The sequence below is a fragment of the Oncorhynchus clarkii genome, chromosome 5, assembly GCF_045791955.1.
Source record: "Oncorhynchus clarkii lewisi isolate Uvic-CL-2024 chromosome 5, UVic_Ocla_1.0, whole genome shotgun sequence".
Lineage (NCBI taxonomy): Eukaryota > Metazoa > Chordata > Actinopteri > Salmoniformes > Salmonidae > Oncorhynchus > Oncorhynchus clarkii.
Window position 1 is genome coordinate 66,097,458 of NC_092151.1, and position 25,959 is coordinate 66,123,416.

Sequence of the window (25,959 nt, forward strand, 5' to 3'; positions counted from 1 at the left end):
AGAATAAGGACATAGAATGCCCACCCAAATCAAACCCTGACCAAACCAAAATAGAGACATAAAAAGCTCTCTATGGTCAGGGCGTGACAGTAATGTCAAAGTGGAAGAAAATTATTATAAATTGTTTCAATTGATGGAAAATAAAACACTAATATATCTTGATTAGATAAGTATTCAACCCCCTGAGTCACTAAATGTTATAATCACGTTTGACAGCAATTACAGCTGTAAGTCTTTCTGGGTAAATCTCTGTACAATATTTGCCCATTATTCTTAAAAAATGTGTCAAGCTCTATCAAGTTGGTTGTTGGTCATTGCTAGAGAGCCATTTTCATGTCTTGCCATTGATTTTCAAGCAGATTTTAAGTCAAAACTGTAACTAATCCACTCAGGAACATTCCATTGTGTCTTGGTAAATACCTCGTGTATATCTGGCCTTGTGTTTTAGGTTATTGTCCTGCTGAAAGGTGAATTTGTCTCAGAGTGTCTGTCAGACTGAACCAGGTTTTACTCTAGGATTTTGCCTGTGCTTAGCTCTATTCCGTTTCTTTTTATCCTAAAAACTCCCTAGTTCTTGCTGATGACAAACAGACCCCTAACATGCAGCCACCACAATTCTTGAAAGTTTGAGTGAGTGGTACTCAGTGATGTGTTAGATTTTCCCCAAATATACTTATATTTGTAAGAAAGATTCACAGCTGACAAGTATTTGATACACTGCCGATTTTGCAGGTTTTCATACTTACAAAGCATGTAGAGGTCTGTAATTTTTATCATAGGTACACTTCAACTGTGAGAAACGGAATCTAAAACAAAAATCCAGAAAATCACATTGTATGATTTTTAAGTAATTAATTAGCATTTTATTGCATGACATAAGTATTTGATACATCAGAAAAGCAGAACTTAATATTTGGTACAGAAACCTTTGTTTGCAATTACAGAGATCATACGTTCCCTGTAGTTGACCAGGTTTTCACACACTGCAGCAGGGATTTTGGCCCACTTCTCCATACAGACCTTCTCCAGATCCTTCAGGTTTCAGGGCTGTCGCTGAGCAATACAGACTTTTAGCTCCCTCCAAAGATTTTCTATTGAGTTCAGGTCTGGAGACTGGCTAGGCCACTCCTGGACCTTGAGATGCTTCTTACGGAGCCACTCCTTCGTTGCCCTGGCTGTGTGTTTCGGGTCGTTGTCATGCTGGAAGACCCAGCCACGACCCATCTTCAATGCTCTTACTGAGGGAAGGAGGTTGTTGGCCAAGATCTCGCGATAAATGGCCCCATCCATCCTCCCCTCAATACGGTGCAGTCGTCCTGTCCCCTTTGCAGAAAAGCATCCCCAAAGAATGATGTTTCCACCTCCATGTTTCACGGTTGGGATGGTGTTCTTGGGGTTGTAGTCATCCTTCTTCTTCCTCCAAACACGGCGAGTGGAGTTTAGACCAAAAAGCTCTATTTTTGTCTCATCAGACCACATGACCTTCTCCCATTCCTCCTCTGGATCATCCAGATGGTCATTGGCAAACTTCAGACGGGCCTGGACATGCGCTGGCTTGAGCAGGGGGACCTTGCGTGCGCTGCCGGATTTTAATCCATGACGGCGTAGTGTGTTACTAATGGTTTTCTTTGAGACTGTGGTCCCATCTCTCTTCAGGTCATTGACCAGGTCCTGCTGTGTAGTTCTGGGCTGATCCCTCACCTTCCTCGTGATCATTGATGCCCCACGAGGTGAGATCTTGCATGGAGCCCCAGACCGAGGGTGATTGACCGTCATCTTGAACTTCTTCCATTTTCTAATAATTGCGCCAACAGTTGTTGCCTCCTCACCAAGCTGCTTGCCTATTGTCCTGTAGCCCATCCCAGCCCCTTGCAGGTCTACAATTTATCCCTGATGTCCTTACACAGCTCTCTGGTCTTGGCCATTGTGGAGAGGTTGGAGCCTGTTTGATTGAGTGTGTGGACAGGTGCAGTTAATACAGGTAATGAGTGGAGAACAGGAGGGCTTCTTGAAGAAAAACTAACAGGTCTGTGAGAGCCGGAATTCTTACTGGTTGGTAGGTGATCAAATACTTATGTCATGCAATAAAATGCAAATTAATTACTTAAAAATCATACAATGTGATTTTCTGGATTTTAGATTCCGTCTCTCACAGTTGAAGTGTACCTATGATAAAAATGACTGACCTCTACATGCTTTGTAAGTAGGAAAACCTGCAAAATCATCAGTGTAACAAATACTTGTTCTCCCCACTGTACTTATAAACATATCACTTATAAGTATTTAAAAAAGGCACTTTATATGAATCATATTGATCGATCAGCTGAAGCTTTTATAGTTAATTTGACAGTCTTACACAAACAGTGAAGTATGATTGTTGAGAATAGTTGGGACAAGGATTATGACAATAGAGATTTAAAGCTATCTGGAGGATAAAGGTTTTTCAATATAGCAGGGAATTGAGATCTGATAAACAACCTTGGCATGAATTGGAAAAAGAATCTAAAGCTTGTGTGTGTAAGCATGATTTCTATTTATCAATAACATTTGATTTATCCTAATGTAATTCATGAGATTAACGTAAATGCAATTGTTCCACCCAGAGCTCTTTGAGGCAATGTAGCTAATATATTCACAGTGCCCTGATTCAAAGTGCCAGCCTGGCACAGTTTAGTGCTTCTTCTAACTCCTTGGAAACAGAGAACATGGAACCCAATCAATACGTGGCCTAGTTTTCTAATCCCCTCAACCTGTTTCCTCCTCTCTTTGATCCTGGGCTCGTTTGAAGCGGGGCTTTGAACACCCCTTTGATGTCCGCTCCCTCACCAGGCCCCTCTTCCGAGCCACCACACTTGACTCCCGCAGCCATCGATTTCTGGGTTGTTTTTCTTCTGGCATGCCCATGTTGCTGGTGAAGGGAGCCACAGTTGAATGAGCACCCCGCTCTGAGTGTTGGAGGTGCCCACTGAGGCCACACCGGAGGGTCAGACTTGCAGTGACTCATGGGAGGGGGTTATCCACCTTGGTAGGGGCCACTAATAAACAGCCAAGCTGGGGATAAGGAGGCAGAGTGAGAAAGATTAAAGACATGGAGCCACTGGGGCTTAACATATATGTTTTATTTATTGTCACATACACCGGATAGGTGCAGTGGAATGTGTAGTTTTACAGGGACAGCAATAGTTTTACGCCTGGCCGGTGTTATGGGCTGGCCTTAGGGTGCCTGGTCCGCCCTACCATAGCTCCTTGCCCATGCAAAGGAAATATTTAAATATTTATAATTTATTTGCCCGAGACAGGCTCCGACAGAAAGACGCATCAATCTCAGATAAAGCATTTGCACGAGTTAAACAGCGCCCCTCTGTCACGGTATGTATAGCCTATGTATCTGATGCTGTCTGGCCAAAAATAGTATGGTATGTCATACTCTTTTTGTCCAGACCGCATCAGATTCATTGGCTACATATAGTAAGACAGGGGTGCTGTTTTGCTTTGCTTTCTCCGGTAAGATATTTTCAGCCACTTGTTCAGATGCTCAAGGTATTTTGGATGAATTATTTTGGATGAATGTAACCTACTTTTTGAAGTGATGAAAACATCATGACTGGTTGTGCTCATGCCACAGTAACACTAGAACCACTAAAGCAGTCATTTGGACTGCTCATGAATTACATTTTATTACTCTGGAATGTTTAAAGTCATAAGTCTATATAACATTCTGTCATTGTTAGAATCTTAATATCAAAAACAGAACTGGAGATATGTCATTTTTTAATTGTTTTCTGTGGTTCCCCCTCCTCCCGACTGTAGGGCCTGATCCCCTCCTTCTCTTGGTATTGTGCCCAGTTGGTAATCACCCCTAAGTGCCCAATTGACAAGCACTCCGATAATTGCCTCGAAACTGAACCTAAACTATATCTAAACTAATTTCACACGTCTAACAACAGGTGAAATACAGTATTATGTAATCCCCAATTGTGAATGAAGAACAAGGTGGGCCATTCTATTGTATTTATCTAATTATGATCTCTAAATGGTATGTACCCTATATACTTAGGGTGGCAGGTAGCCTAGTGGTTAGAGCGTTGGGCCAGTAACCGAATGGTTGCTAGATCGAATACCTGAGCTGACAAGGTAAAAAACTGTCCTTCTGTCCCTGAATCCAAGCAGTCTTATCAGTCTACTCTGGCCTACTTGGAGTGCGTGCGTCATTTACAATGGCACAAAGACCAAGACAAATGAATGCACATTCTGCATCAGCGTTGCTACAAAATCTGAATGAAAACGACTCAGATAGTGGGGAAGAAATTAATAATCTCTGATGATTGTTCTTCTGATTCTGAGCTTCAGCCAGAACCTACAGGACAAAGCACAAAAAAAGCCAGAACGGTGCGCGCTGAGCAGGTGCCCATGCCACCATCAAATGAAATGGTGAGACAGGAGAGAGGAAGGGATGGCACCATTTGGATAGAACATACTGGTTACAATGCTACGGGATGATTATCTTGCACAAAATGTCACCACTGAGAGAGGGGACCCAACATCTCAAGCTAAAAAATACATCAGCAATGCTTTTGTTGTTTATGTGACATGGACATGCTCTAACTGATGCCATTGCGTTAAGATGCACACCTTTTAAGCACGAGCTGACAATAATTTAAAAAAATGTACTGTTGTCATATGAGGCACACTTGGCACTTATAATTACACGTCTTGCTGTCTGTGCGTATTGGTGGTTGGGGTATTTTTTTTATTACCACATTCCAAAAGGTTTTCTGTTGCATAGTTGTGACAAAGGCACTCCACAAATAAAATTGATTGAAAACCTAAATATTATTTATATATTTTTTTTACATAAAAAAAACTTCAGACTTCAACTGTATATGTGTATATATACAGTTGAAGTCGGAAGTTTACATACACTTAGGTTGGAGTCATTAAAACTTGTTTTTCAACTACTCCACAAACTATAGTTTTTAACAAACTATAGTTTTGTAAAGTCGGTTAGGAAATCTACATTGTGCATGACACAAGTAATTTTTCCAACATTTGTTTACAGACAGATTATTTCACTTGGGCCAGTAACTGTATCACAATTCCAGTGTGTCAGAAGTTTACATACGCTATGTTGACTGTGCCTTTAAACAGCCTGGAAAATTCCAGAAAATGATGTCATGGCTTTAGAAGCTTCTGATAGGCTAATTTACATCATTTGAGTCAATTGGAGGTTTACCTGTGGAAGTATCTTTATCCACAGTATAATGAGTTCTATATCGACATAACCTGAAATGCTAATGAGCAAGGAAGAAGCCACTGCTCCAAAACTGCCATAAAAAAGCCAGACTATAGTTTGCAACTGCAGATGGGGACAAAGATCTTACTTTTTGGAGAAATGTCCTCTGCTCTGATGAAACAAAAATATAACTGTTTAGCCATAATGACCATCGTTAAGTTTGGAGGAAAAAGGGGGAGGCTTGGAAGCTGAAGAACACCATCCTAACTGTGAATCACGGGGGTGGCAGCGTCATTTTGTGGGGGTGCTTTGCTGCAGGAGGGACTGGTGCACTTCACAAAATAGATGGTTTCATGAGGAAGGAACATTATGTGGTTAAATTGAAGCAACATCTCAAGACATCAGTCAGGAAGTTTAAGCTTGGTTGCAAATGGGTCTTCCTATGTGGACAATGACCCCAAGCACACTTCCGAAGTTGTGGCAAAATGGCTTAAGGACAACAACAAAAACGTCAAGATATTGGAGTGGCCATCACAAAGCCCTGACCTCAATCCTATCCTAATTTGTGGGCAGAACTGAAAAAGTGTATGCAAGCAAGGAGGCCTACCAACTTGATTCAGTTACACCAGCTTTGTCAGGATGAATGGGCCAAAATTCACCCAATTTATTGTGGGAAGCTTGTGGAAGGCTACCCGAAACATTTGACCCAAGTTAAACAATTTCAAAGCAATGCTACCAAATACTAATTGAGTGTATGTAAACTTCTGACCCCCTGGGCATGTGACGAAAGGAATAAAAACTGAAATAAATTATTATTTCTACTATTATTCTGACATTTCACATTCTTAAATATAGTGGTGATCCTAACTGACTGAAGACAGGGAATTCTTACTAGGATTAAATGTCAGGAATTGTGAAAAACTGAGTTGAAATATATCCGACTTCCGACTTCAACTGTGTGTGTGTGTGTGTGTGTGTGTGTGTGTGTGTGTGTGTGTGTGTGTGTGTGTGTGTGTGTGTGTGTGTGTGTGGTGTGTGTGTGTGTGTGTGTGTGTACAGTACCTTGCAAAAGTATTCACCCCCTTGGCATTTTTCCTATTTTGTTGCATTACAACCTGTCATTTAAATTGATTTTTATTTCATGTAATGGACATACACAAAATAGTCCAAATTGGTGAGGTGAAATGAAAAAAAAAACTTGTTAAATATAAAACGGAAAAGTGGTGCGTGCATATGTATTCACCCCCTTTGCTATGAAGCCCCTAAATAAGATCTGGTGCAACCAATTACCTTCAGAAGTCACATAATTAGTTTGCACACAGGTGGACTTTATTTAAGTGTCACATGATCTCATTAGATATACACCTGTTCTGAAAGGACCCAGAGTTTGCAACACCACTAAGCAAGGGGCACCACCAAGCAAGCAGCACCATGAAGACCAAAGAGCTATCCAAACAGGTCAGGGACAATGTTGTGGAGAAGTACAGATCAGGGTTGGGTTATTCAAAAATATCCAAAACTTTGAACATCCCAGTGAGCACCATTAAATCCATTATTAAAAAATGGAAAGAATATGCCACCACAATAAACCTGCCAAGAGAGGGCAGCCCACCAAAACTTACGGACCAGGCAAGGAGGGCATTAATCAGTGAGGCAACAAAGAGGAGGAGCTGCAAAGCTCAACAGGGGAGATTGGAGTATCTGTCCATAGGACCACTTTAAGCCGTACACTCCACAATGTAGAAAAAGTAAAAATATAGAAAAACACTGGAATGAGTAGGTGTGTCAAAAGTTATGACTAGTACTGTTTGTACATACACTTATTTTTCAGTTTATTAGGTACACCCGTCTACTAACGTGTCGACCCCCCCTTTGCCACCAGAACAGCCTGAATTCTTTGGGGCATGGAAACATTGCTCAATTGGTATCACGGGACCTAACGTGTTCATGGAAAACATTCCCCACAGCATTACACCACCACCACCGACCTTTACTGTTGACACCAGGCAGGATCGGGCCATGGACTGCTTTTGCCAAATCCTGACTCTGCCGTCAGTATGATGCAACAGGAACCAGGATTCTCTAGACCAGGCAATGTTTTTCCACTCCTCAATTAACCAGTGTATGTGATTGCGTGTCCACTGGAGCCGCTTCTTTTTATTTTTATCTGATAGGAGTGGAACCCTGTGTGGTTTTCTGCTGCAATACCCCATCCGTGAAAAGGACAAACGAGTTGTGACTTCCGAGACGCCATTCTGTTTGTGGCCCGCCTGTTAGCTTCCATGATTCTTTCCGGTCTCCTACGACCTCTCACAAACGAGCTGTTTTTGCCCACAGGACTGCCGTTGACTGGACTTTTTTTTAAAAATTTCGCCATTCTCTATAAACTTTAGATACTGTCGTGCATGAAAAGCCCACTGTCAAGCCTGAAAAGCCCACTGTCATGCCTGAAAAGCCCACTGTCATGCCTGAAAAGCCCACTGTCATGCCTGAAAAGCCCACTGTCCTGCTTGAAAAGCCCATACCACACTCAAAGCCGCTTATATCACTCTATTTGCCCATTCTAATGTTCAATTGACCAGTAACTGAATGCCTCAATGTCTGTCTGCCTGCTTAATATAGCAGGACATGTGGCTCACTGTCTGTAGGAGCGAACCATTTTCGTGAATGGGGTGGTATACCTAATAAGCTTTATTAACACAAAGAAACCGCTCCACCAATTTTTGAAACTTTACCTTTGCATCTCCAACACAAGGACATTCTAGATACATAGTGGGAGTATTATTTTCCCAAGAATCTTTACTATGTTATTACCTCTAAAGTGACATAATTTCCTCTATGCCCCCTGGCCCCTGCACTGCAGCAAAACGATGGGCAGTTCACAGTGATCCAGCTAGTGGGGATGATGCGTGGCATCGCCGCAGGAATGAAGTACCTGGCAGAGATGAACTACGTCCACAGAGACCTGGCCGCCCGCAACATCCTGGTCAACAGCAACCTGGTCTGCAAGGTGTCCGACTTCGGCTTGTCCCGTTACCTGCAGGATGACACATCAGACCCCACCTATACTAGCTCCCTGGTGAGTACCCGTGTCTGTCGAGAGAGTTGGGTGATTCAATAGTTGACCATGGTTATTTATTTGTGTCTGTGGTGAATAAGGATTATATTATGTCAAATGTCACTCTTCTTTCACCAGAATCATATCTTATAACAAAGTCTACAGTATGTATGAGTATAACTTGCTATAACTACAGTATGCTATATTGCACTACTGCAGCAAAATGCACAAGTTGATGAATTGCAGTCTTGATGAGTTCTGACTCTTCTCACAATTCTTTGGTTAAAAAACTTTTCCACAATTCTGGGTGTCTGTCTGGTTGTGTGCAGGAGGCATAACTTTATAATGAGTTTCCCATAGGGCAGCCTCCACAACAGCTCCAATCAGAACATCAACATTTGGAAAGGAAACAGTACATTTTTCTCTTTCCCGTTAGCAATATGGACAGTTACCACACAGTGTGGAACACTAGACATTGGCATTGTGAATGGAATATCAACCCATGTCTGAGATGAGTGTACATGTCTGCCTATGCAAAGACACTCTCTCACACAGTCATAGATTATAGCAAATTTTTGATTGGTGCTTGCAGGAGCATTGTAGTAGGCAACCCTGCAAGTATCATCTAAGATTTCTGCTAGGTTATACCTCAGAGAGTAGTTAGATTTCATATGGGTTTGATGATAAGCTCTTAAGTTATACTCTATATTGTAGATTTCCCACTTCGTATTTCCTCCGTTAGAATCATCATCTCCTGAAGAAACCATTGGTGTCTGGATGTTTGAGGGTATATAGTAAGTGAGAGTGTGCCTGACTGTGTGGATGTGGGTGAGTATGTCGGAGAGGCAGTGTGTATTGTTCCTGTCATGGTTGGCCCAGATGGCTGACCCTGTGGTTCTGGGTGGATGGCTGAGGGGGACTGGATAAGCTTGGGGGCTATGGCCATGCTTTGTTTGCTGCATGCTAATTAAGACAGTCTTAACCACTCCTGGTCTGCCCCACTTCCCCGCTCCACTCTCTGTGCTCCACTCTTATTTGCTGCAGGCTTACTAGCGTGAGGTTAGGACATCTGTATTTCTAAGTTGGGTTGACTGTATCACAACCGACCGTGATTGGTTGCAATTTCAGTTTAATCCACCAGAAAAGACTAAACAAATAATACAACAAAACGTATTACTATTATTATTATTCCAACCGTGATATACATCCAACCGTGATTTCTCACATCAACACCATTATCCCAGAAACCCTAGACCCACTCCAATTTGCATACCACCCAAACAGATCCACAGATCATGCAATCCCTATTTGCACTCCACACGGGCCTTTCCCACCTGGACAAAAGGAACACCTACGTGAGAATGCTATTCATTGAGTCCAGCTCAGCGTTCAACACCATAGTACCCTCAAAGCTCATCACTAAGCTAAGAATCCTGGGACTAAACACCTCCCTCTGCAACTGGATCCTGGACTTCCTGATAGGCTGCCCCCAGGTGGTGAGGGTAGGTAGCAACACATCTGCCACGCTGATCCTCAACACTGGAGTATCCCAGGGGTGTGTGCTCAGTCCCTTCCTGTACTCCCTGTTCACCCACGACTGCGTGGCCAGGCACGACTCCAACACCAGAGACCTGGCCGGGTGGTGCCAGAATAACAACCTATCCCTCAATTTAACCAAGACTAAGGAGATGATTGTGGACTACAGGAAAAGGAGGACCGAGCACGCCCCCATTCTCATCGACGGGGCTGTAGTGGAGCAGGTTGAGAGTTTCACGTTCCTTGGTGTCCACATCACCAACAAACTAGAATGGTCCAAACACACCAAGACAGTCGTGAAGAGGGCACGACAAAGCCTATTCCCCTCAGGAAACTAAAAAGATTTGGCATGGGTCCTCAGATCCTCAAATTATACAGCTGTAACATTGAGAGCATGCAACCTGACTGGTTGCATCACTGCCTGGTACGGCAACTGCTTGGCCTCCGACTCCAAGGCACTACAGAGGTTAGTGCGTACGGCCCAGTATATCACTGGGGCTAAGCTGCATGCCATCCAGGACCTCTACACCAGGCGGTGTCAGAGGAAGGCCCTAAAAATTGTCAAAGACCCCAGCCACCCCAGTCATAGACTGTTCTCTCTACTACCGCATGGAAAGCGGTACCGGAGCGCCAAGTCTAGGACCAAAAGGCTTCTCAACAGCTTTTACCTCCTGGCCATAAGACTCCTGAACAGGTAATCAAATGGCTACCCAGACTATTTGCGTTGTGTGTCCCCTCAACCCCCAACCCCTCTTTTACACTGCTGCTACTCTCTGTTTATCATATATGCCTAGTCACTTTAACCTTACCTACATATACATACTACCTCAGTTAGCCCGACTACCCGGTGCCCCCGCACATTGGCTACCTGGACTATCTGCATTGTGTACCGCCACCCACCACCCACCACCCACCAACCCCTCGTTTACGCTACTGCTACTCTCTGTTTATCATATATGCATAGTCACTTTAACCATACCTACATGTACAGTGGGGCAAAAAAAGTATTTAGTCAGCCACCAATTGTGCAAGTTCTCCCAATGAAAAAGATGAGAGAGGCCTGTAATTTTCATCATAGGTGCACTTCAACTATGACAGACAAAATGAGAAAAAAATCCTGAAAATCACCATGTAGAGTATTATAATAGCCCTCCTGATTGGCGCAGCAGTATAAGACACTGCATCGCAGTGCAAAATGCGTTGCTACAGATGTAGGTTCGATAACTGTGCCGGCTGCCCCCGGGAGACCCATATGTAATTATTGTCGGTCACGTCATAAAAAAAGAACAAATCTGATATACTGCAGGCCTACCATAGGTGTTGAGTAATGTGCTGTTAACCTTTCTAGCGCTAGCGGAACCCCTCGACAACATTCCGCTGAAAAGGCCACCCGCGAAATTCAAAAATATGTTTTTTTAATATGTAACTTTCACACATTAACAATTCCAATACAGCAAATGAAAGATAAACATATTGTTAATCTACCCGTCGTGTCTGATTTAAAATGCTTTACAGCTAAAGCACAACATATGATTATGTTAGGTCATAGCCAAGTCGAAAAAAACACACAGCCATTTTTCCAGGCAAAGATAGGAGTCACAAAAAGCAGAATTATAGATAAAATTAATCACTAACCTTTGATGATCTTCATCAGATGACACTCATAGGACATCATGTTACACAATACATGTATGTTTTGTTCGATAATGTGCATATTTATATCCAGAAATCTCAGTGTACATTGACACCTTACGTGCAGTAATGTTTTGATTCCAAAACATCCAGTGATTTTGCAGAAATACTAATTAATAACAAACATTGATAAAAGATACTAGTGTTATTCACAGAATTAAAGATAGACTTCTGCAACTGCTGTGTCAGATTTGCAAAAACTTTACTGAAAAAGCATCATCTGAGAACGGCGCTCAGAACACAAAACAGCCAGAGGAATATCCGCCATTTTGGAATCAACAAAGTTAGAAACAACACCATAAATATTCACTTACCTTTGATGACCTTCATCAGAAGGCACTCCCAGGAATCCCAGTTCGACAATAAATGACTGATTTGTTCCATAAAGTTCCTTAATTTATGTCCAGATAGCCACTTGTTGTTATCATGTTCAGCCCAGTAATCCATCTTCGAGGCGCAGGCACTTCATCCAGACAAAAACTCAAAAAGTTCCGTTACAGTCCTTTAGAAACATGTCAAACGATGTATGGAATCAATCGTTAGGATGTTTTTAACATAAAACATCAATAATTTTCCAACCGGAGAATTCCTTTGTCTTCAGAAAAGCACTGGAACGAGAAGTAACTCTGTCGGGAGCGCGCGTCATGAGACCAACGCTCTCTGCCAGACCACTGACTCAAAGAGGTCTCATGAGCCCCTCCTTTATAGTAGAATCCTCAAACCAGTTTCTAAAGACGGTTGACATATAGTGGAAGCCCTAGGAAGTGCAACCTCATCCATATCTCAATGTGTATTCAGTAGGCCAAGCTTTGAAAAACTACAAATATCAGATGTACCATTTCCTGGTTGGATTTTTCTCAGGTTTTCGCCTGCCATGTGAGTTCTGTTATATTCACAGACATCATCCAAACAGTTTTAGAAACTTCGGAGTGTTTGCTATCCAATACTAATAATATTATGCATATATTAGTTTCTGGGACAGAGTAGGAGGCAGTTCACTCTGGGTACGCTATTCATCCAAAAGTGAAAATGCTGCCCCCTATCCCAAAAAGGTTAAAAGTGGTGTAGGTCTTATTTATTTAAAGAGCATATTGAAGTTAGAAGCAATAGGATTTGAAGCAATAGCCTACCCGCTGTGGTCACTATTTCAGCACCCTTTCGTGCTCCTCTGAGACAAGCATGGGGAATGGTCTTGACAAATCAATGAGATTTTTATTTTCACTGAATCTCCATTTGGGTATTGGTTAGACTACAATTATACATGTAGGGTGTGGAAATGTTAAGCTCTTAGTACTGTAGCCTACTCCCGATCGTCACGTTGTACAGCGCCATATTTTCTCCTATAACATGGGTTTGCTGTGATAAATATGGCAGGGGTAGCTCCAATGCTTCAGTTTCTCATCATATCCCAATTCAACATGAGGAACGAACCTGGCCAACAGGCTAGCTGTTTCCATTACAGGGCTGTGCTGCTCCACTGCTGTTTGAAATGGGAAACAGAGCTATCTGGGCTGTGGTCGCCCTTTTCACCTAACGAGCTCTACCCTTAGCACCTCAGACTGCACTGCTAAACAACATCATTGATTTCTTTCTGTTTGCTTGCCCTTTTAATTCCAGTTCTCCAGCCAATGTTCTGTTGGTTGGCTCTGAAAGGGCTTTTTAAGGTGCAAAGGTTATTTCTTAACCGCACCTGATAAAAAAAATGTAAAAAAAACATTGCAGAGGTAAAGCATTTCTCCTACTTCCAACCAGTCTTTTAGTTGCTGACTGCAACCCATTGGCAGTAAGATTACTAATTGAAAAGCATGTTCGATTTCACTGATGAATTGCACTATACATACATACAATCTAATTGCTAATTGTTTATATCACATATATCACACATATTATAACAAACCTGATATAATGGCTTTGGCCATGAGGGGCTCTGTTACTCACCTTTGTAGGGGAGATTTGTCGTGAGTGTGTGCAGTGACTTTTAGGCATTTGTAAATGTCACACACATCATGGGGAGTGAGAGTTGAGACAGAAGAATGTAGAGGCCCAAAGCTGTACAGAACAAGCTATCAAAGAGCACCAGAACTGCACAGTGGGTGGCTCACCATTTACATTTTCTCATCTAATAATTGATGTCCAGTCCTTCATAGAGGTCATTTAACGCATCATCTTTGACCTATCTAAGCCAAGCTCCTGGTCCCTTGTGCAGTATGTGACTTCAACATCTCAATATTGACACAAATATAAAGTAGGTTTGTCAATATTTAAATAAGTTAGAGCATAAGTAATGCAGGAATCATGGGAATGCTTTATGTTAGGGAGGTATACGTGATAATTAGTTCCTATTCCTGTTTGTAATGTATCAATCCATATCTACCCAGTCGGTTTCCACAAACTGTTTTTCCAGAAAATATCAATATAACTTGTACTGCTCTCTAAATTTCCATGAATGCAGGGTTTCCCTGCTTCCTGCCATGTAGATACATATCCTCATGTTTTTGACAGTGTGAAACCCACTTGGCTTTAAGAAGGGATGACATTCACTGGAGACGGAGGGGAAAAGCCTGCTTTGCTGAAATGTCCCAATGATACATATCTGGAGTAGGGCCATATTGATTTGGGTTTAACTGTACTATAAAAACAAGAACGTGAGATGGGAAAAGCCAGCCCTCGATACCCCTGGAGTTGTATTTTTTTACAGAATAAGTGCCATTCTCTTCACCCAATGGGATCATAAACCAAATTATGCCGGCTGGCATGAAATGCATTTTTCATCACCCCTCTGCCATATTAATAGTCTAATTTATCCTTGAAGATTGGAAAAACAAAGTAATCTGGTTAGGCTTCACATTACTATTTATGATTTGCTGTGGCAGATTTATGAGCTTACGTTATATGTGTGTAAATGTATACTACATGAAGATTGTGTGAGTGTGTGTGTGTGCGTGCATGAGAGGGAGGGAGAGGAAAGGAAACAGAGGGAGAGAGGGTTGCCTGTGTTTGTGCTAGGGAGATATACAGGAGAGAGGTTTGCCTGTGTTTGTTCTAAGGAGAGATACAGGAGAGAGATTTGCCTGTGTTTGTGCTAGGGAGAGATACAGGAGAGAGGTTTGCCTGTGTTTGTGCTAGGGAGAGATACAGGATAGAGGGTTGCCTGCATTTGTGCTAGGGAGAGATACAGGAGAAATGTTTGCCTGTGTTTGTGCTAGGGAGAGATACAGGAGAGAGGTTTGCCTGTGTTTGTTCTAGGGAGAGATACAGGAGAGAGTTTTGCCTGTGTTTGTTCTATGGAGAGATACAGGAGAGAGGTTTGCCTGTGTTTGTTCTAGGGAGAGATACAGGAGAGAGGGTTGCCTGTATTTGTGCTATGGAGAGATACAGGAGAGCGGTAATTTCTGTATGTGTTGTATGTAGGTTAGCATACCCTTCAAAAAGAAGACACCCATTTCAAATACTTCAATAAATTATGACATGTAATTCTTGTCATTCATTTAAGTAACAGTCATGGTGTAACCAACACGCAGTACCAAAACGAAGCAGCTTTTAATGATATCAGTAGTTGTACTGTAAAATTAATAAAGGCTCCTATCTCTTTCCATTCAGTATGCCTTTTTCCACTTACACTCTCTCTCCATTCCTTATGCCTTTATCCACTCCCTACACTATATCTCTCCATTCCTTATGCCTTTCTCCACTCCCTACACTATATCTCTCCATTCCTTATGCCTTTCTCCACTCCCTACACTATCTCTCTCCATTCCTTATGCCTTTCTCCACTCCCTTCACTATCTCTCTCCATTCATTATGCCTTCTCCACTCCTTACACTAGACATCACACAGTGTCTGGAGCTCTGAAGCTTTGTTGACTATAGACCTTACAGTAATACTGTCAACATTTTTAAGTTTCATAATTTCCTTGTTTCCCTGAGGGAATTCTCTCTTCTCACAGTTTTTATTGGGTAGAGAGAGAAAGTCGACTCTATTCATTATAAATATACAGTGTGAGCCAAGCCTTTTGTTTTCCTCTGCATTTCAACAATTTGCTTTATTAAAAACCTGCGGTTCGGCTGCCTCCCCCATAGCGTTAATTATAGGGGATCTGCAATGCAGCTTCAAACGAGCTAACCATTGAAGCATAATACATTCAGCAGGAAATACTGGGATTTGTAGTATTTGCTGTAGCATTCCTTTCTCCTGTTGTGGAAGAGACATCTGAGCTCGCCTCCAGGAGCCAAAGAACACAGAGGGAAAGTATCTCAAGCGCTGTAAATGAAATGCACAAGAACTGAGAGTTTGATTCAAAGCATGCTTCTGAACAATGGTTAATTTCTCATGATGTCACACTGAATACACTTCCACATCAAAAACCTTCCTTCTAAAATAGATCCTTAGTAATACATATGTTATTATTGAATCAACAACTGACTTGTAAGCATCAGGTCCATTTAGCTGTTGATGGCATGTGAATATTATTGCTGGTGGTTTCCCTGCTCAACACTCATCAGGGGTTTTCTCTCAGTCCTGTGAATTCACAGCACAGGCTTTTCAACCCAAATACTCTCTGCCCAAAACAATGAGAACAGGACTTGAGCTTCATGACTTTCAGTCCAGCTTACAGAGAACTCTAATTCAACTGTCTCCAATAGATGGGATCCACCATCAGCCCAATGTGATTCTCTAACAGCACACACTCATAAATATGTTCCCTGTTCCCTGTAAATATGTTCCATGTAGCTAGATCCAGAGGAGGGCTGTGTAAGCCTGTAGTTCTTTTGGAATCAGGCTTATCCAAAAGCATACACGTCCAGGCCTTTTGGTGCTGTTAAGAGTGCACTCTTCCAGGAGTTGTAAAATAAATCACCCAGGGTGTCCTGTATGCATGGTGGGAAATATGTAATGAGCATTGTTCATCAATGTTAATGAAAATAATTGCATGGTGAGCCAGTGTTGTTGGTACACTCATAACTAATATATTTTTTCAAAACAAATATAGTCAGCTTGTGATTAAAAAAAAGGTTTTCCAAAATAATGTTTATAATGCTATATAAATAGAGTGGTTTTAAGTCCATTGCATATGTTTTTGATATGGAGATGGTATGTTTTGAATAAATACTCTGATTGCTGGGGTGATTTCAGTGTATTTATAAGAGGAAGCTCACAGATATGGTTCTCCATTCGTCTTTGGCTATTACATTTGGGCCTTGCCCTTAAAAAGCAGGAAACGGTCAAATGTCATGTCTAACCAGCCAGTGTAAAGAGACACAAGATTACAGTCTAAAACATTTCCCTCTCTTTCTTCCTTGTCTCTGTCTCTCCCCCCAGGGAGGGAAGATCCCGGTGAGATGGACAGCCCCTGAGGCCATCGCCTACAGGAAGTTCACCTCAGCCAGCGACGTGTGGAGCTACGGCATCGTCATGTGGGAGGTGATGTCATTTGGCGAGCGGCCGTACTGGGACATGAGCAACCAGGACGTGAGTATTATACAACTTCCTTGCAGTATTAACAGATACAGTGCCTTCAGAAAGTATTCATATCCCTTTCCTTATTCCACATTTTGTTGTGTTACAGCCTGAATTCAAAATTGATTAAATATTTGTTTTTTCTCACCAATCTACACACAGTACCGTGTGAAAGCATGTTTTTTGACACTTTTGCAAATTTATTGAAAATGACATACAGAAATATCTAATTTACGTAAGTATTCACAACCCTTAGTCAATACATGTGCAGTGATTACAGCTGCTATTCTTTCTGGGTAAGTCTCTAACAGCTTTGCACATTATTATTTTAACAATTCTTCAATCTCTGTCAAGTTGGTTCTTGATCATTGCTTGACAGCCATTTTAAAGTCTTGCCATATATTTTCAAGATGATTTAAGTCAAAACTGTAACTAAGCCACTCAGAAAGATTCAATGTCATTTTGGTAAACAACTCCAGTGTATATTTGGCCTTGTGTTTTAGGTTATTGTCCTGCTGAAAGGTGAATTTGTCTCCCAGTGTATGTTTCAAAGCAGACTGAAACAGGTTTTCCTCAAGGATTTTTCCTGTACTTGGCTTTAGTCCGTTTCTTTTTATGTAAAAAAACAACCCTGTCCTTGACAATGACAAGCATACCCATAACATGATGCAGCCACCACCATGCTTGAAAATATGAAGAGTAGTACGAGGTGATGTGTTTTTGCATTTGCCCCAAACATAACGCTTTGTATTCAGGACATAGTACATTTCTTTGTCACGTTTCTTGCAGTTTTACTTTAGTGCCTTATTGCAAACAAGACAGGCTTCCTTCTTTTCATTCTGTCATTTACGTTAGTATTGTGGAGTAACTTTGTTATGGTGAAATCCCTGAGCAGTTTCCTTCTTCACCAAAACTGAGTTTGGAAGGACACGTGTATTTGTAGTGACTGGGTGTATTGATACACCATCCAAAGTGTAATTAATAACTTCACCATGCTCAAAGGGATATTCAATAACTGCATTTTTACCATTGCCATATTCTATGCGAAGCATTGGAAAACCTCCCTGGTCTTTGTGGTTGAATTTGTGATTGAAATTCACTGCTTGACTGAGGGACTTACAGATAATTGTATGTGTAGTCACAGAGATGTGGTAGTCATTCGAAAATCATGTTAAACACTATTATTGCACACAGAGTGAGTCCATGCAACTTATTATGTGACTTGTTTAGCACATTTGTACTCCTGAACTTATCATAACAAAGTGGTTGAATACTTACTGACTCAAGACATTTCAGCTTTACATTTTTTATTAATTTGTAAAAATGTCTAAAAAAAATAATTCCACTTTGACATCATGGGGTTTTGTGTGTAGGCCAGTGACACAAAATCTCAATTTATACAATTTTTAATTCAGGCTGTAACACAACAAAATGTGGAAAAAGTCAAGGGGTGTGAATACTTTCTGAGTGCACTGTATGTGACTGCATTAAATAAATTGAGAATACCATGATACAGGGCTCATTATTTCATTTAAGGATGTCATTACGGGTGTCTACTAGTGAGCTTTTGTCTGTATTGACACTGGGTTTCATATTCATACTCGTTTTATGTCAAACTAACACTTAACACTGGTCTCCTCAAATCTCCATCACAAATATTACACTGCTGAATTGTTGTGGATCTGTCTGTCTGCCAGACTCTGTAGTTGTGTGCAGTTTTTATTCAGAGCCTGTGTAGTGGCACTGCAGTCTCCACCAGTGCAGCACTCTGTAAATCCTTGGAGTAACCCACCTAGAGATGACGGAGGATTATAGGTAAAGAAGATTATTGTTAAATGCACGGCTTCCCATTTGCAACAGTCGTACCTCAGACTCTAACGAGATCTCCCGTAGTGAATTCCCAGACAGCAACTCTCTCGCCTGCCACTCTCCTGCAATCAAGGTTGAATAGTCAGGGGCGGGGGAAGATTTCTTAACACAGACCAGCTCTCGGTATATAGTTCATTAAATTCCCACTCTCTCCTTTTTTTCAATTTTACAAGCAATCAGGCCCCAGCCCCCAAAAGGAAGCTGGCTCCTGCCGGTTTCTATAGCAAAGCTGTCTCTTCTTTTATGCTGTGGTGATTGACGGCTGTCTGGAGAGACCACCCTCTCTCTGATAAAAGAGAAATCAGGGAACGGAGATATATCAAAATCCCTTCAGACCGTCCTGTTTTTGAAAGCAATTATCAGCTGTGGTATCCGTTGTTCTGCCTGAAGTTCAGCTGCAACACAGAGACCAGGGAAAAGCTGCTGAGGATCGTATGGATAGAGAAAATAGATTAATCAAATGGGATGTTACTGTAAACTTTGATTGACAGATTTGGATGTAGAGTGAAGATACCTGGGTCACAAAGAGTGCAAATTTCTGTGAAGTTGAACAAAACTTTGCACATTGTATTCGGTGTATCTTTCCCCTCCTTACAGCTAGTGTTTACACAAACACAAAGCTAGGTCTTATACAAGCAGTGACAAGCTGTAAGGAAGCTTAAATTGGATATGATGATATCATTGGAAGTGTGCCAATGAAATCCTATTAGAGCGGGCATCCACTGCTCTGTTATGGTGTTCTGAAACCTCCAATTTGGAAGCAGTTCAGTTGCAGGTGTCTTGAAACATACAGGAAATCAAAAAACCTTTGTCAATTGGTTATGAGCTCTTCCATTGTTTAGAACCACAATGGACATTTTCCATATTAGATTTGTGTTTCATATGTATGTTTCGCTGTCAAACAATGTGTTCAAACCAACACCTTTGTCCGTCCCTGTAGTCTAGGTTCATGGAGTGTCCTTTTGATTCTCAGTCTCCCAGTGTAGTCTACTATGTCCCTCTCTTTTTCCTTCCTTTCCTCTCTTTAAATGTGACATCTCTTTCTCCTCTCCTCCTGGTACAGGTGATCAATGCCATAGAGCAGGACTACCGTCTGCCCCCTCCCATGGACTGCCCCACAGCACTACACCAGCTGATGCTGGACTGCTGGCAGAAAGACAGAAACGCCCGGCCCAAATTCCCTGACATCGTCAATACGCTGGACAAGATGATGCGCAACCCTACCAGCCTCAAAGCTGTGGCCACCATCACTGCAGTGTACGTCTGTAAAAACTGGTTTGACTCTCAACAGAACACATACATCACCTTCATAGCACACAAACCATATTACTGAAACACTTTCCTCTCTCCTGTACCACATCCCTTCAATGTTTCATCCTTCTCCTCTCTTTTTTTCCATAGGCCTTCTCAGCCCCTGCTGGGCCGCTCCATTCCAGACTTCACCACCTTCACCTCTGTGGAGGACTGGCTAGGTGCCATCAAGATGGGCCAGTACAGAGACACCTTTCTGGGGTCCGGCTTCACCTCCTTACCCCTGGTGGCTCAGATCACCTCTGAGTAAGTCCTGACGTCGTCATATCCCACCTAATTTCCCCATCTTATGAGGAGTCACCAAATAGTAAAACCCTCCAATCACTATCCACTGTAGCAATATAATATTTGATCAGCCCTTGATCAGGTAGATGCTTCCCAATATTACTTTTTTTGAGAAGTGTTACACTAGCAGTCATGGAAAACACACACCTGCCTGCACACATGCACACACACGCAAACGGGTGAGCGCAACACACTCATTTGTCACAGATTACAGAAGGTCTCAGAAGTATTATCCCCCTATAATTAGATTTGCACTCTTCTAGATGTAGCGTAATGGGGCAGGCTGGAATGAATTTTCAATCAGGTTCACTGAGACAGCCAACCAGCCACACAGGCCATTGCAGTCACACATCCACCTTCAAAAAGCTGTCTCAGAATAATGGGAATCATGCTCCTGGCTCAGACACAGGAATAATCCCTTCAGTAAATGTCCATAGGAGCTCAGGACTGTCATGCTTCAAATCCACCAGGCATTCAGAGCTCTGGATAGGTCTACGTCGCCAAGGTCTTACTAATCACTTTGATTTGATAGTGGCACGAATACAAATTATTTAAAGTAGGACAAATGATTGGCTTTCCTTTGGTTGTTTGCCGGTTAGCGTTTTTTGTCATGAATCTTGTTCTGGAGGCAGCTCTGCAGAGTGGTCATTAGCTGGCACAGCCACAAAGTCATAACATCTGATTTTAACCCTAACCCTAGCCACACTGCTAACCCTAATGCCTAACCCTCATTTTAAATTCAGACCAAAAAGGACATTTTTGTTTTCATGAATTTTTACAATATAGTACATTTTGACTTTGCAGCTCGCTCATCTAAGGAGAAATCACTCAGTTCTGGCTCCATGACAAGACACATCTCCAATCCAAAATCAAATCTAGAATCGGCTTTCTATTTCGCAACAAAGCCTCCTTATCTCACCCCGCCAAACTTACCCTCGTAAAAATTACTATCCTACCGATCCTCGACTTCGGCGATGTCATCTACAAAATAGCTTCCAACACTCTACTCAGCAAACTGGATGCAGTCTATCACAGTACCATCCGTTTTATTACCAAATTACCTTATACCACCCACCACTGTGACCTGTATGGTCTAGTCAGCTGGCCCTCGCTACATATTCGTCGCCAGACCCACTGGCTCCAGGTCATCTATAAGTCTATGCTAGGTAAAGCTCCGCCTTATCTCAGTTCACTGGTCACGATAACAACACCCACCCGTAGCACACATTCCAGCAGGTATATCTCACTTATCATCCCCAAAGCCAACACCTCATTTGGCCGCCTTTCCTTCCAGATCTCTGCTGCCAGTGACTGGAACAAATTGCAAAAATCGCTGAAGTTGGAGACTTTTATTTCCCTCACCAACTTTAAATATCAACTATCTGAGCAGCTAGCCGATCGCTGCAGCTGTACATAGTCCATCTGTAAATAGCCCACCCAATCTACCTACCTCATCCCCATACTGTTTTTTTAAATGTACTTTTCTGCTGTTTTGCACACCAGTATCTCTACTTGCACAACATCATCTGCTCATTTATCACTCCAGTGTTAATCTGATAAATTGTAATTACTTCGCTCCTATGGCCTATTTATTGCCTACCTCCTCATGCCTTTTGCACACACTGTATATAGACATTCTTTTTTTCTACTGTGTCATTGACTTGTTTATTGTGTTATTGGCTTGTTTATTGTTTACTCCATGTGTAACTCTGTGTTGTTGTCTGTCACACTGCTTTGCTTTATCTTGGCCAGGTCGCAGTTGCAAATGGGAACTTGTTCTCAACTAGCATACCTGGTTAAAAGAAATGTGGGGGGGAAAAAAGTTATCAAATAGATGGCCTTGAGATTAGTATTGTCCATTTGACTGCTACTGTAGAAGTCAGCAACAATTCCCAGCACTCCTCAACCAATAGTGTCCATTCTGGGCTTACCATTGTGAATAGAACAGTGTATTACCATATGAATGGGAACAGTAAAAATATATTGTGCTTATCTCTAGCAGGGAGTGTATCTGGCACATTGTTTACTGCGCTGGAAACCATCCCTACATGTTTATATTTCTGCTCTGCCTCAAGCAGACAAAATATTGTACCATTGTGTTTGTGCATGGTGGGATTGTTTGTCTATGTATTAGTACACGCACAATGAGAATATCCATAGCCCAATAATTCCATCCAAGAGAAAACACACAGCCATGAGGTACTGTACTGTGAACACCTCCATCTCTCAGCCATGTTGTTGACACTGTTCGTCCTGTTTGTCAGAGACCTGTTGAGGATAGGAGTGACCCTGGCCGGCCATCAGAAGAAGATCCTGAGCAGTGTCCAGTCTATGAGGGACCAGATGGCCCAGTCTCCCAACTCCCTGGCCTGACTGCAGGGGGGCCACCACCACCACCATGGAACCCATAGTACAACTCCTGATGACCCTAAAGAATACACCAGGGTGGAGACACTAGCCTTGATCTAACAACAACATTCACGCCCACAACACACTTTCTGAAGACCAGAGGGAAAGATACCTGCCCTCTAGTCTACTGAAGGTACAAAGGGATAGAAGATAAGATTCTGCCTCAGAACGACTTCACTGGTTCAATCACAGCAGTCTATCAAGTTGGCTTATTTTTTGCTGAAGAATAGAGCAAGTGGAAATGCAAGGGCGTTTGTTTGCTTGCTCTGACAGATGGTCTTAAAGTGCGAAAAATAAAATATAAAAAACCTGTGCTACTTTATGTGAGGATCAATGGGATGACTTAGCCAAAGAACAGCATCAAACGGTGTCACCCAAATTTAAAAAAATATACAAAAAAGATATTAAAATCAAAACAAGTAGATTGACTTATTTAAATGAATCTTCATATTGAAGATGATTTGTAAATACTATATGGATATTAATTGTATGCTTGCATTTTTTGCAACAACAACAGCTAGTTTCACCTGAATAGTTTAGGATTGTTGTAGTCATGAAGGGTTATTTTCTATGGAGGCACTTGGAAGTTCTTCCCAATAGGAGGCAGATCCATGGGGTAAAGACCGACATGACTGATTCTGTATTAAAGGATACACTGTTTATATATACATATAAGATATCTCTTTGTAATGTTTCAGACTTTCAGAGACCAGATTGACATTGAACCCATACAAGAGTCAGTAAGTGTCTAGTGTTGTGCATCGAATACCCAGGCTAAGAAATAATGTTACAGGGACAGTGAAGGTTGTATGAAATCTGAAAGTTGTATTGACAGTCTCAAGTGCTTTGTGCTTTCACCACACTACTACAATAGAACGTTACCTACCATTTCCAGTTCCTTTTCAAACATGACAACAGAATATCTTTCCCAGTTTGACATGTTGGGTTGACCATGCTGTGTTGATTCTGGGCTACTCGAGGCGCTTTAAAGAACTGTGTCAAAAGCATGATGTAAGTCAGTGAAGGTTGTTGTTATTATGACAGAGAGAGTCGGAATATAAGTAATAGGGATGGACTTTGTAAAGCTACCTTTTAATTAACACAGGTGACTTCCTCCCACGCCAAGCCATTAAGTGGCAGGAATGAGGTTCAAAACGTCTGGGGGAATACTGATTGTTACAGACAGGTCATTCTCCTATCAGATTCTGACATTTCATTGCCTTGTACTTCCACTCCTTTTTTAATTACGTTGATATCTACTGACGATAGACATCATCTATTTGCGATCAGCTCATAATGATGTGTGGTGATGATGGGGGCTGTTGAAACAGTGCAGGTTAATAGCTTGAAGTGGGTGGCTGTGTTCTCCTGGGGACCTAGACGCTGGAATTGAAGCATCAAATTCATTACCCAGCTCAAATATGACGGATTACAGGGTAACAAGTGGGAGCCTTCTAACATAATACCTTTGAAAAAGTGTCTACTGTTCATTTGTGTGCATATTTGCTCAGCAGGCCTTAGACTGCATGTGAAGCTATGTACAGAGTAACTGCCATCGCCATTGCAAATCATTGTCTCTCTAACTACTATCACAGTAGGAGCTGTCTTCAGCAGTGTCATGGTAACCTCTCACAGTTAGTTATTGGTGGCAACAAAGAGTTATTATTGAGCAGAGCAGACTGTACTGTATGTCAGGGCCCATCAGGTTAAGTGTTACAAAAACACTTTCGCCAAATCTGTCTCAACAGTACCTAATGCATAACATCATACTGAGAGTATTGTATCACCTGCATTCAAGCAGACTTTGAAGAAGAAAGTGTCATTATGGAATTTTAAGTCTTTCTAAATTAGACATCTGTTCATTCTGTGGGGACATAAAAAGTTGCTGTCCTTATTCAAGTTTTCCTTTTTATAATAGTAATTTGGTAACGGTTGGACGTTAGTGTTCAGCTTCACTCCACTGATTCGGGTAATAGACTGGTGGAATTGGAAAAAGTGTTGTTATTTTGAAGATGAAAGCTGGAAGAAGTTGGAGAACTTGCGCTGAATGTGAAAGTAGTCTGACATTGTGAGGTCTCTTATCTGTGTTCTGCATTTAAAGTGCCTTTCTGTAATTCAGACAGTCTCGTTAAAAGTCAAGGTCCAACAGCAAATGCAGACACTCCCAGACTCATTGAGGCAAACTTAGAGATTCCTATAAGTGGACTCATTCCTTATTCAAGTGGACATACTTTATGGTGGTATTGCTGACTTTCTAGACTGTTTAATTGTCACATTGACTTCATCTCCCCTTGTAATTGTGCCACTTTAAGTAATCCACCAGCAGATAAGAAACCTCCTGGCCCAAACCCTAACTTTCACTCCCTTGCTCTCCTATTCTCCTGCCACTTAAACTAACTTGTCTCCCAGGATATTGCTGTTTTTGGAGTGTTGTGAGAAATTTCTCTCTGATTTTTTTGTTTGTTTGTCTGTTTTCAAAACCAGTATTTATCTACATTTTGAGGAATGTAATATTTCCAGCTCGTCAAAAAAAAGTACATTGCTTGGATCAAGACAGATTTCCCCTACATTTTCAGAGTACGCCATTGTGAAACGGCCCCTTTCCATTTTCAAAGACATCTCACTGGTGGCTTTTTTCTCCGGCCATGTCACTGGACTGAGGCTGGAAAGCAACAACATAGCGGCATGAAAACGGACACACTCATCCAACCTACTGTAAATAAGACTTGACACAACCAGGAGGGATCTTTTAATTTGTTCGGGGGTGTCATTGTACAGTTACAAATTTGTTTATTGTGCTGAGTATGTCAGAGTTTGTAGTTGTAACTTTCTGAGAAGAAATATTGTATTAAATGCACTCAATAAAGACAAATCAATCAAGCAAGTCCATGTATTCCCCTGGAAGGTCGTCAGTCTGCGTGAGATCTTGTAAGTTGTGGAGAACAAATGAACAGTGTGAATGCAGTTGAAAATACAAGCCTGTGTTAACATGCCCTTGAAAAAACATTACGTTGAGAAGTTAGAATACAACTTTTGCCTTTTATGTTTCAATAAACCCCTTCGTGAAGTATTGCTGATGCTGACACCCTCAGCATCAAGTGTGTGGGAG

At 41.7% G+C, this 25,959-nt stretch overlaps 1 protein-coding gene across 1 annotated transcript in view; it reads left to right on the forward strand.

Annotated features, from left to right (window-relative positions):
* Positions 1-23,493, forward strand: part of LOC139409250 (ephrin type-B receptor 1-like) — a 196,000-nt gene extending 172,507 nt beyond the window's left edge. The window contains exons 14-18 of the mRNA XM_071154134.1: positions 8,097-8,312; positions 16,839-16,988; positions 19,909-20,102; positions 20,247-20,402; positions 22,706-23,493. Coding sequence (XP_071010235.1) covers positions 8,097-8,312; positions 16,839-16,988; positions 19,909-20,102; positions 20,247-20,402; positions 22,706-22,814 — 825 coding nt within the window. The 3' untranslated portion in view covers positions 22,815-23,493. The remainder of the gene's footprint in view (positions 1-8,096; positions 8,313-16,838; positions 16,989-19,908; positions 20,103-20,246; positions 20,403-22,705) is intronic.
* The last annotated feature ends 2,466 nt before the right edge of the window (positions 23,494-25,959 follow it).